General features: G+C 48.6%; 1 protein-coding gene across 1 annotated transcript in view; it reads left to right on the plus strand.

Annotated features, from left to right (window-relative positions):
- Positions 1-297: 297 nt before the first annotated feature.
- The window catches only part of LOC142098071 (RING finger protein 145-like), a 42,918-nt gene continuing 30,310 nt past the window's right edge, over positions 298-12,905 (plus strand). Inside the window, exons 1-2 of the mRNA XM_075180580.1 lie at positions 298-414; positions 12,062-12,821. Coding sequence (XP_075036681.1) covers positions 12,656-12,821 — 166 coding nt within the window. The 5' untranslated portion in view covers positions 298-414; positions 12,062-12,655. The remainder of the gene's footprint in view (positions 415-12,061; positions 12,822-12,905) is intronic.

Raw genomic sequence — 12,905 nt, forward strand, 5'->3', positions numbered from 1 at the left:
AGAATCTATAATATGCACAGGATATACCTACACAGGATATACAGAATCTATAAGATATGCAGGATATACAGACTCTATAATATACACAGGATATACAGAATCTATAAGATACACAGAATATACCGATATCCTGTATATCTTATAGATTCAGAGTTTAGAAGATAGATCCGACAACCTGACATGACGATCTCAAATCCAGCCGCTAGGTGGCGATGCAGCGTAACATTACTGTTATATATATATATATTTATTTTTGTTCTCGGTAGTGCGCATGCGCCGATACTCGCTACTGTCACTGCCCTCACCCAACATGGCGGATCCGGCGTCATATCCCTGTCCCGGATAACAACCTGTGCAGGTTACCGCTGACACCCGCCACATAGTTAGCAAACGACGGGCATCAGGAATCTAACTGTAAGGAGGGTGTAGTGTCTGCCATGCGGGGGGGGCTGTAGTCTGGGGGTTACTTATATAACTGAGGAATGGGGGGGCTGTAGTCTGGGGGTTACTTATATAACAGGAATGGGGGGCTGTAGTCTGGGGGTTACTTATATAACAGGAATGGGGGGCTGTAGTCTGGGGGTTACTTATATAACAGGAATGGGGGGGCTGTAGTCTGGGGGTTACTTATATAACAGGAATGGGGGGGCTGTAGTCTGGGGGTTACTTATATAACAGGAATGGGGGGCTGTAGTCTGGGGGTTACTTATATAACAGGAATGGGGGGGCTGTAGTCTGGTGGTTACTTATATAACAGGAATGGGGGGGCTGTAGTCTGGGGGTTACTTATATAACTGAGGAATGGGGGGGCTGTAGTCTGGGGGTTACTTATATAACTGAGGAATGGGGGACTGTAGTCTGGGGGTTACTTATATAACAGGAATGGGGGGGCTGTAGTCTGGGGGTTACTTATATAACTGATGAATGGGGGGGCTGTAGTCTGGGGGTTACTTATATAACTGAGGAATGGGGGACTGTAGTCTGGGGGTTACTTATATAACTGAGGAATGGGGGGGCTGTAGTCTGGGGGTTACTTATATAACAGGAATGGGGGGGCTGTAGTCTGGGGGTTACTTATATAACAGGAATGGGGGGACTGTAGTCTGGGGGTTACTTATATAATTTAGGAATGGGGGGCTGTAGTCTGGGGGTTACTTATATAACAGGAATGGGGGGCTGTAGTCTGGGGGTTACTTATATAACTGAGGAATGGGGGACTGTAGTCTGGGGGTTACTTATATAACTGAGGAATGGGGGGGCTGTAGTCTGGGGGTTACTTATATAACTGAGGAATGGGGGGCTGTAGTCTGGGGGTTACTTATATAACTGAGGAATGGGGGGCTGTAGTCTGGGGGTTACTTATATAACAGGAATGGGGGGCTGTAGTCTGGGGGTTACTTATATAACAGGAATGGGGGGGCTGTAGTCTGGGGGTTACTTATATAACTGAGGAATGGGGGGGCTGTAGTCTGGGGGTTACTTATATAACAGGAATGGGGGGGGCTGTAGTCTGGTGGTTACTTATATAACAGGAATGGGGGGGCTGTAGTCTGGGGGTTACTTATATAACAGGAATGGGGGGGCTGTAGTCTGGGGGTTACTTATATAACAGGAATGGGGGGGCTGTAGTCTGGGGGTTACTTATATAACTGAGGAATGGGGGGCTGTAGTCTGGGGGTTACTTATATAACTGAGGAATGGGGGGCTGTAGTCTGGGGGTTACTTATATAACTGAGGAATGGGGGGCTGTAGTCTGGGGGTTACTTATATAACTGAGGAATGGGGGGCTGTAGTCTGGGGGTTACTTATATAACTGAGGAATGGGGGGCTGTAGTCTGGGGGTTACTTATATAACTGAGGAATGGGGGGGCTGTAGTCTGGGGGTTACTTATATAACAGGAATGGGGGGAGTGTAGTCTGGGGGTTACTTATATAACAGGAATGGGGGGGCTGTAGTCTGGGGGTTACTTATATAACAGGAATGGGGGGCTGTAGTCTGGGGGTTACTTATATAACAGGAATGGGGGGGCTGTAGTCTGGGGGTTACTTATATAACAGGAATGTGGGGGCTGTAGTCTGGGGGTTACTTATATAACTGAGGAATGGGGGGGCTGTAGTCTGGGGGTTACTTATATAACAGGAATGTGGGGGCTGTAGTCTGGGGGTTACTTATATAACTGAGGAATGGGGGGGCTGTAGTCTGGGGGTTACTTATATAACAGGAATGTGGGGGGGGGCTGTAGTCTGGGGGTTACTTATATAACAGGAATCGGGGGCTGTAGTCTGGGGGTTACTTATATAACTGAGGAATGGGGGGGCTGTAGTCTGGGGGTTACTTATATAACAGGAATGGGGGGGCTGTAGTCTGGGGGTTACTTATATAACAGGAATGGGGGGGCTGTAGTCTGGGGGTTACTTATATAACAGGAATCGGGGGCTGTAGTCTGGGGGTTACTTATATAACTGAGGAATGGGGGGGCTGTAGTCTGGGGGTTACTTATATAACTGAGGAATGGGGGGGCTGTAGTCTGGGGGTTACTTATATAACTGAGGAATGGGGGGGCTATAGTCTGGGGGTTACTTATATAACTGAGGAATGGGGGGGCTATAGTCTGGGGGTTACTTATATAACAGGAATGGGGGGCTGTAGTCTGGGGGTTACTTATATAACTGAGGAATGGGGGGGCTATAGTCTGGGGGTTACTTATATAACAGGAATGGGGGGCTGTAGTCTGGGGGTTACTTATATAACTGAGGAATGGGGGGCTGTAGTCTGGGGGTTACTTATATAACTGAGGAATGGGGGGCTGTAGTCTGGGGGTTACTTATATAACTGAGGAATGGGGGGGCTGTAGTCTGGGGGTTACTTATATAACTGAGGAATGGGGGGGGCTGTAGTCTGGGGGTTACTTATATAACTGGAATGGGGGGGCTGTAGTCTGGGGGTTACTTATATAACAGGAATGGGGGGCTGTAGTCTGGGGGTTACTTATATAACAGGAATGGGGTGGCTGTAGTCTGGGGGTTACTTATATAACTGAGGAATGGGGGGGCTGTAGTCTGGTGGTTACTTATATAACTGAGGAATGGGGGGGCTGTAGTCTGGGGGTTACTTATATAACAGGAATGGGGTGGCTGTAGTCTGGGGGTTACTTATATAACTGAGGAATGGGGGGGCTGTAGTCTGGTGGTTACTTATATAACAGGAATGGGGGGCTGTAGTCTGGGGGTTACTTATATAACAGGAATGGGGGGCTGTAGTCTGGGGGTTACTTATATAACAGGAATGGGGGGCTGTAGTCTGGGGGTTACTTATATAACAGGAATGGGGTGGCTGTAGTCTGGGGGTTACTTATATAACTGAGGAATGGGGGGGCTGTAGTCTGGTGGTTACTTATATAACTGAGGAATGGGGGGGCTGTAGTCTGGGGGTTACTTATATAACTGAGGAATGGGGGGGCTGTAGTCTGGGGGTTACTTATATAACTGAGGAATGGGGGGGCTGTAGTCTGGGGGTTACTTATATAACAGGAATGGGGGGCTGTAGTCTGGGGGTTACTTATATAACAGGAATGGGGGGCTGTAGTCTGGGGGTTACTTATATAACTGAGGAATGGGGGGCTGTAGTCTGGGGGTTACTTATATAACAGGAATGGGGGACTGTAGTCTGGGGGTTACTTATATAACAGGAATGGGGGGGCTGTAGTCTGGGGGTTACTTATATAACTGAGGAATGGGGGGCTGTAGTCTGGGGGTTACTTATATAACAGGAATGGGGGGCTGTAGTCTGGGGGTTACTTATATAACAGGAATGGGGGACTGTAGTCTGGGGGTTACTTATATAACAGGAATGGGGGGGCTGTAGTCTGGGGGTTACTTATATAACAGGAATGGGGGGCTGTAGTCTGGGGGTTACTTATATAACTGAGGAATGGGGGGGCTGTAGTCTGGGGGTTACTTATATAACAGGAATGGGGGGCTGTAGTCTGGGGGTTACTTATATAACTGAGGAATGGGGGGGCTGTAGTCTGGGGGTTACTTATATAACAGGAATGGGGGGCTGTAGTCTGGGGGTTACTTATATAACAGGAATGGGGGGCTGTAGTCTGGGGGTTACTTATATAACTGAGGAATGGGGGGGCTGTAGTCTGGGGGTTACTTATATAACAGGAATGGGGGGCTGTAGTCTGGGGGTTACTTATATAACTGAGGAATGGGGGGGCTGTAGTCTGGGGGTTACTTATATAACTGAGGAATGGGGGGGCTGTAGTCTGGGGGTTACTTATATAACAGGAATGGGGGGGCTGTAGTCTGGGGGTTACTTATATAACTGAGGAATGGGGGGCTGTAGTCTGGGGGTTACTTATATAACTGAGGAATGGGGGGCTGTAGTCTGGGGGTTACTTATATAACAGGAATGGGGGGCTGTAGTCTGGGGGTTACTTATATAACAGGAATGGGGGGCTGTAGTCTGGGGGTTACTTATATAACTGAGGAATGGGGGGGCTGTAGTCTGGGGGTTACTTATATAACTGAGGAATGGGGGGGCTGTAGTCTGGGGGTTACTTATATAACAGGAATGGGGGGGCTGTAGTCTGGGGGTTACTTATATAACTGAGGAATGGGGGGCTGTAGTCTGGGGGTTACTTATATAACTGAGGAATGGGGGGCTGTAGTCTGGGGGTTACTTATATAACTGAGGAATGGGGGGGGCTGTAGTCTGGGGGTTACTTATATAACTGAGGAATGGGGGGGCTGTAGTCTGGGGGTTACTTATATAACATTAATGGGGGGCTGTAGTCTGTGGGTTACTTATATAACTGAGGAATGGGGGGGCTGTAGTCTGGGGGTTACTTATATAACATTAATGGGGGGCTATAGTCTGTGGGTTACTTATATAACTGAGGAATGGGGGGGCTGTAGTCTGGGGGTTACTTATATAACTGAGGAATGGGGGGGCTGTAGTCTGGGGGTTACTTATATAACAGGAATGGGGGGGCTGTAGTCTGGGGGTTACTTATATAACAGGAATGGGGGGACTGTAGTCTGGTGGTTACTTATATAACTGAGGAATGGGGGGGCTGTAGTCTGGTGGTTACTTATATAACTGAGGAATGGGGGGGCTGTAGTCTGGGGGTTACTTATATAACTGAGGAATGGGGGGGCTGTAGTCTGGGGGTTACTTATATAACAGGAATGGGGGGGCTGTAGTCTGGGGGTTACTTATATAACTGAGGAATGGGGGGGCTGTAGTCTGGGGGTTACTTATATAACAGGAATGGGGGGCTGTAGTCTGGGGGTTACTTATATAACAGGAATGGGGGGGCTGTAGTCTGGGGGTTACTTATATAACAGGAATGGGGGGCTGTAGTCTGGGGGTTACTTATATAACTGAGGAATGGGGGGCTGTAGTCTGGGGGTTACTTATATAACAGGAATGGGGGGCTGTAGTCTGGGGGTTACTTATATAACAGGAATGGGGGGGCTGTAGTCTGGGGGTTACTTATATAACTGAGGAATGGGGGGGCTGTAGTCTGGGGGTTACTTATATAACTGAGGAATGGGGGGCTGTAGTCTGGGGGTTACTTATATAACTGAGGAATGGGGGGCTGTAGTCTGGGGGTTACTTATATAACAGGAATGGGGGGCTGTAGTCTGGGGGTTACTTATATAACAGGAATGGGGGGGCTGTAGTCTGGGGGTTACTTATATAACTGAGGAATGGGGGGGCTGTAGTCTGGGGGTTACTTATATAACAGGAATGGGGGGGGCTGTAGTCTGGTGGTTACTTATATAACAGGAATGGGGGGGCTGTAGTCTGGGGGTTACTTATATAACAGGAATGGGGGGGCTGTAGTCTGGGGGTTACTTATATAACAGGAATGGGGGGGCTGTAGTCTGGGGGTTACTTATATAACTGAGGAATGGGGGGCTGTAGTCTGGGGGTTACTTATATAACTGAGGAATGGGGGGCTGTAGTCTGGGGGTTACTTATATAACTGAGGAATGGGGGGCTGTAGTCTGGGGGTTACTTATATAACTGAGGAATGGGGGGCTGTAGTCTGGGGGTTACTTATATAACTGAGGAATGGGGGGCTGTAGTCTGGGGGTTACTTATATAACTGAGGAATGGGGGGGCTGTAGTCTGGGGGTTACTTATATAACAGGAATGGGGGGAGTGTAGTCTGGGGGTTACTTATATAACAGGAATGGGGGGGCTGTAGTCTGGGGGTTACTTATATAACAGGAATGGGGGGCTGTAGTCTGGGGGTTACTTATATAACAGGAATGGGGGGGCTGTAGTCTGGGGGTTACTTATATAACAGGAATGTGGGGGCTGTAGTCTGGGGGTTACTTATATAACTGAGGAATGGGGGGGCTGTAGTCTGGGGGTTACTTATATAACAGGAATGTGGGGGCTGTAGTCTGGGGGTTACTTATATAACTGAGGAATGGGGGGGCTGTAGTCTGGGGGTTACTTATATAACAGGAATGTGGGGGGGGGCTGTAGTCTGGGGGTTACTTATATAACAGGAATCGGGGGCTGTAGTCTGGGGGTTACTTATATAACTGAGGAATGGGGGGGCTGTAGTCTGGGGGTTACTTATATAACAGGAATGGGGGGGCTGTAGTCTGGGGGTTACTTATATAACAGGAATGGGGGGGCTGTAGTCTGGGGGTTACTTATATAACAGGAATCGGGGGCTGTAGTCTGGGGGTTACTTATATAACTGAGGAATGGGGGGGCTGTAGTCTGGGGGTTACTTATATAACTGAGGAATGGGGGGGCTGTAGTCTGGGGGTTACTTATATAACTGAGGAATGGGGGGGCTATAGTCTGGGGGTTACTTATATAACTGAGGAATGGGGGGGCTATAGTCTGGGGGTTACTTATATAACAGGAATGGGGGGCTGTAGTCTGGGGGTTACTTATATAACTGAGGAATGGGGGGGCTATAGTCTGGGGGTTACTTATATAACAGGAATGGGGGGCTGTAGTCTGGGGGTTACTTATATAACTGAGGAATGGGGGGCTGTAGTCTGGGGGTTACTTATATAACTGAGGAATGGGGGGCTGTAGTCTGGGGGTTACTTATATAACTGAGGAATGGGGGGGCTGTAGTCTGGGGGTTACTTATATAACTGAGGAATGGGGGGGGCTGTAGTCTGGGGGTTACTTATATAACTGGAATGGGGGGGCTGTAGTCTGGGGGTTACTTATATAACAGGAATGGGGGGCTGTAGTCTGGGGGTTACTTATATAACAGGAATGGGGTGGCTGTAGTCTGGGGGTTACTTATATAACTGAGGAATGGGGGGGCTGTAGTCTGGTGGTTACTTATATAACTGAGGAATGGGGGGGCTGTAGTCTGGGGGTTACTTATATAACAGGAATGGGGTGGCTGTAGTCTGGGGGTTACTTATATAACTGAGGAATGGGGGGGCTGTAGTCTGGTGGTTACTTATATAACAGGAATGGGGGGCTGTAGTCTGGGGGTTACTTATATAACAGGAATGGGGGGCTGTAGTCTGGGGGTTACTTATATAACAGGAATGGGGGGCTGTAGTCTGGGGGTTACTTATATAACAGGAATGGGGTGGCTGTAGTCTGGGGGTTACTTATATAACTGAGGAATGGGGGGGCTGTAGTCTGGTGGTTACTTATATAACTGAGGAATGGGGGGGCTGTAGTCTGGGGGTTACTTATATAACTGAGGAATGGGGGGGCTGTAGTCTGGGGGTTACTTATATAACTGAGGAATGGGGGGGCTGTAGTCTGGGGGTTACTTATATAACAGGAATGGGGGGCTGTAGTCTGGGGGTTACTTATATAACAGGAATGGGGGGCTGTAGTCTGGGGGTTACTTATATAACTGAGGAATGGGGGGCTGTAGTCTGGGGGTTACTTATATAACAGGAATGGGGGACTGTAGTCTGGGGGTTACTTATATAACAGGAATGGGGGGGCTGTAGTCTGGGGGTTACTTATATAACTGAGGAATGGGGGGCTGTAGTCTGGGGGTTACTTATATAACAGGAATGGGGGGCTGTAGTCTGGGGGTTACTTATATAACAGGAATGGGGGACTGTAGTCTGGGGGTTACTTATATAACAGGAATGGGGGGGCTGTAGTCTGGGGGTTACTTATATAACAGGAATGGGGGGCTGTAGTCTGGGGGTTACTTATATAACTGAGGAATGGGGGGGCTGTAGTCTGGGGGTTACTTATATAACAGGAATGGGGGGCTGTAGTCTGGGGGTTACTTATATAACTGAGGAATGGGGGGGCTGTAGTCTGGGGGTTACTTATATAACAGGAATGGGGGGCTGTAGTCTGGGGGTTACTTATATAACAGGAATGGGGGGCTGTAGTCTGGGGGTTACTTATATAACTGAGGAATGGGGGGGCTGTAGTCTGGGGGTTACTTATATAACAGGAATGGGGGGCTGTAGTCTGGGGGTTACTTATATAACTGAGGAATGGGGGGGCTGTAGTCTGGGGGTTACTTATATAACTGAGGAATGGGGGGGCTGTAGTCTGGGGGTTACTTATATAACAGGAATGGGGGGGCTGTAGTCTGGGGGTTACTTATATAACTGAGGAATGGGGGGCTGTAGTCTGGGGGTTACTTATATAACTGAGGAATGGGGGGCTGTAGTCTGGGGGTTACTTATATAACAGGAATGGGGGGCTGTAGTCTGGGGGTTACTTATATAACAGGAATGGGGGGCTGTAGTCTGGGGGTTACTTATATAACTGAGGAATGGGGGGGCTGTAGTCTGGGGGTTACTTATATAACTGAGGAATGGGGGGGCTGTAGTCTGGGGGTTACTTATATAACAGGAATGGGGGGGCTGTAGTCTGGGGGTTACTTATATAACTGAGGAATGGGGGGCTGTAGTCTGGGGGTTACTTATATAACTGAGGAATGGGGGGCTGTAGTCTGGGGGTTACTTATATAACTGAGGAATGGGGGGGGCTGTAGTCTGGGGGTTACTTATATAACTGAGGAATGGGGGGGCTGTAGTCTGGGGGTTACTTATATAACATTAATGGGGGGCTGTAGTCTGTGGGTTACTTATATAACTGAGGAATGGGGGGGCTGTAGTCTGGGGGTTACTTATATAACATTAATGGGGGGCTATAGTCTGTGGGTTACTTATATAACTGAGGAATGGGGGGGCTGTAGTCTGGGGGTTACTTATATAACTGAGGAATGGGGGGGCTGTAGTCTGGGGGTTACTTATATAACAGGAATGGGGGGGCTGTAGTCTGGGGGTTACTTATATAACAGGAATGGGGGGACTGTAGTCTGGTGGTTACTTATATAACTGAGGAATGGGGGGGCTGTAGTCTGGTGGTTACTTATATAACTGAGGAATGGGGGGGCTGTAGTCTGGGGGTTACTTATATAACTGAGGAATGGGGGGGCTGTAGTCTGGGGGTTACTTATATAACAGGAATGGGGGGGCTGTAGTCTGGGGGTTACTTATATAACTGAGGAATGGGGGGGCTGTAGTCTGGGGGTTACTTATATAACAGGAATGGGGGGCTGTAGTCTGGGGGTTACTTATATAACAGGAATGGGGGGGCTGTAGTCTGGGGGTTACTTATATAACAGGAATGGGGGGCTGTAGTCTGGGGGTTACTTATATAACTGAGGAATGGGGGGCTGTAGTCTGGGGGTTACTTATATAACAGGAATGGGGGGCTGTAGTCTGGGGGTTACTTATATAACAGGAATGGGGGGGCTGTAGTCTGGGGGTTACTTATATAATTGAGGAATGGGGGGCTGTAGTCTGGGGGTTACTTATATAACAGGAATGGGGGGGCTGTAGTCTGGGGGTTACTTATATAACTGAGGAATGGGGGGGCTGTAGTCTGGGGGTTACTTATATAACAGGAATGGGGGGGCTGTAGTCTGGGGGTTACTTATATAACTGAGGAATGGGGGGGCTGTAGTCTGGGGGTTACTTATATAACAGGAATGGGGGGCTGTAGTCTGGGGGTTACTTATATAACAGGAATGGGGGGGCTGTAGTCTGGGGGTTACTTATATAACAGGAATGGGGGGGCTGTAGTCTGGGGGTTACTTATATAACTGAGGAATGGGGGGCTGTAGTCTGGGGGTTACTTATATAACTGAGGAATGGGGGGCTGTAGTCTGGGGGTTACTTATATAACTGAGGAATGGGGGGGCTGTAGTCTGGGGGTTACTTATATAACTGAGGAATGGGGGGGCTGTAGTCTGGGGGTTACTTATATAACAGGAATGGGGGGGCTGTAGTCTGGGGGTTACTTATATAACTGAGGAATGGGTGGGCTGTAGTCTGGGGGTTACTTATATAACAGGAATGGGGGGCTGTAGTCTGGGGGTTACTTATATAACAGGAATGGGGGGGCTGTAGTCTGGGGGTTACTTATATAACATTAATGGGGGGCTGTAGTCTGTGGGTTACTTATATAACTGAGGAATGGGGGGGCTGTAGTCTGGGGGTTACTTATATAACTGAGGAATGGGGGGGCTGTAGTCTGGGGGTTACTTATATAACAGGAATGGGGGGGGCTGTAGTCTGGGGGTTACTTATATAACAGGAATGGGGGGACTGTAGTCTGGTGGTTACTTATATAACTGAGGAATGGGGGGGCTGTAGTCTGGTGGTTACTTATATAACTGAGGAATGGGGGGGCTGTAGTCTGGGGGTTACTTATATAACTGAGGAATGGGGGGGCTGTAGTCTGGGGGTTACTTATATAACAGGAATGGGGTGGCTGTAGTCTGGGGGTTACTTATATAACAGGAATGGGGGGCTGTAGTCTGGGGGTTACTTATATAACAGGAATGGGGGGGCTGTAGTCTTGGGGTTACTTATATAACATTAATGGGGGGCTGTAGTCTGTGGGTTACTTATATAACTGAGGAATGGGGGGGCTGTAGTCTGGGGGTTACTTATATAACTGAGGAATGGGGGGGCTGTAGTCTGGGGGTTACTTATATAACAGGAATGGGGGGGCTGTAGTCTGGGGGTTACTTATATAACAGGAATGGGGGGGCTGTAGTCTGGGGGTTACTTATATAACAGGAATGGGGGGACTGTAGTCTGGTGGTTACTTATATAACTGAGGAATGGGGGGGCTGTAGTCTGGTGGTTACTTATATAACAGGAATGGGGGGGCTGTAGTCTGGGGGTTACTTATATAACAGGAATGGGGGGACTGTAGTCTGGTGGTTACTTATATAACTGAGGAATGGGGGGGCTGTAGTCTGGGGGTTACTTATATAACAGGAATGGGGGGGCTGTAGTCTGGGGGTTACTTATATAACAGGAATGGGGGGACTGTAGTCTGGTGGTTACTTATATAACTGAGGAATGGGGGGGCTGTAGTCTGGTGGTTACTTATATAACTGAGGAATGTTGGGCTGTAGTCTGGGGGTTACTTATATAATTTAGGAATGGGGGGGCTGTAGTCTGGGGGTTACTTATATAACAGGAATGGGGGGGCTGTAGTCTGGGGGTTACTTATATAACTGAGGAATGGGGGGGCTGTAGTCTGGGGGTTACTTATATAACTGAGGAATGGGGGGCTGTAGTCTGGGGGTTACTTATATAACAGGAATGGGGGGGCTGTAGTCTGAGGGTTACTTATATAACTGAGGAATGGGGGGGCTGTAGTCTGGTGGTTACTTATATAACTGAGGAATGGGGGGCTGTAGTCTGGGGGTTACTTATATAATTTAGGAATGGGGGGGCTGTAGTCTGGGGGTTACTTATATAACAGGAATGGGGGGGCTGTAGTCTGGGGGTTACTTATATAACTGAGGAATGGGGGGGCTGTAGTCTGGGGGTTACTTATATAACTGAGGAATGGGGGGCTGTAGTCTGGGGGTTACTTATATAACAGGAATGGGGGGGCTGTAGTCTGGGGGTTACTTATATAACAGGAATGGGGGGGCTGTAGTCTGGGGGTTACTTATATAACAGGAATGGGGGGGGCTGTAGTCTGGGGGTTACTTATATCTGTACATGACGATGTAAATGTCTCTATTACCTGATGCAGGTTTCCTGGAGACTCCTCCCCCTGTGGGGTCAGCACGTTATTTCATGGGGCTCTACATTTGCTGGAATCTAGCAACGGTGATCTCTCCGATCTGTGTGGCTGGAAGCTCCTGTCCTGCTCTGTCCGTACAGTGGGAGTGGGGATGAGCGAGTCTCCTGTGACAGAGCACCCTGTGTACATAGCACAGAGTATAGTGACACCTTACACACACAGTACAGCACAGCGTATAGTGACACCTTACACAGACCTAGTACAGCACAGCGTATAGTGACACCTTACACAGACCTAGTACAGCACAGCGTATAGTGACACCTTACACACACAGTACAGCACAGCGTATAGTGACACCTTACACAGACCTAGTACAGCACAGCGTATAGTGACAGCTTACACACACAGTACAGCACAGCGTATAGTGACACCTTACACATACAGTACAGCACAGCGTATAGTGACACCACACACCACCGTGTGTAAAGTGATATAGTACAGCACAGTGTATAGTGACATCTTACACATAGTACAGTACAGCATACAGTGACTTAGCAGGGTATAGCGCACATAGACGCCATTGGAGCATCGCTGCTCTCTGCCATGTCCAGACTCGAGCAGGCGTCCAATGTCATTCTCCGGGTCCCTGGTGTTGTTCTCCTGGATCTGCTCTATCGCTGGGATGTCCAGGAGTTTACAGAGTTCCACCATCCAGCCTATGTCACCACCTTCTTCCGGGCAAAATACCTGCAAAATATTTACTACCTAGGTAAGAAGATCGGTTGCTGTTTTGGTACCAGTACAATGTAGAAGGGGATCAAGAAGCATTATCTTGGTATTGTCAGGTGTTTTA

The sequence above is a fragment of the Mixophyes fleayi genome, chromosome 1 (assembly GCF_038048845.1).
Source record: "Mixophyes fleayi isolate aMixFle1 chromosome 1, aMixFle1.hap1, whole genome shotgun sequence".
Lineage (NCBI taxonomy): Eukaryota > Metazoa > Chordata > Amphibia > Anura > Limnodynastidae > Mixophyes > Mixophyes fleayi.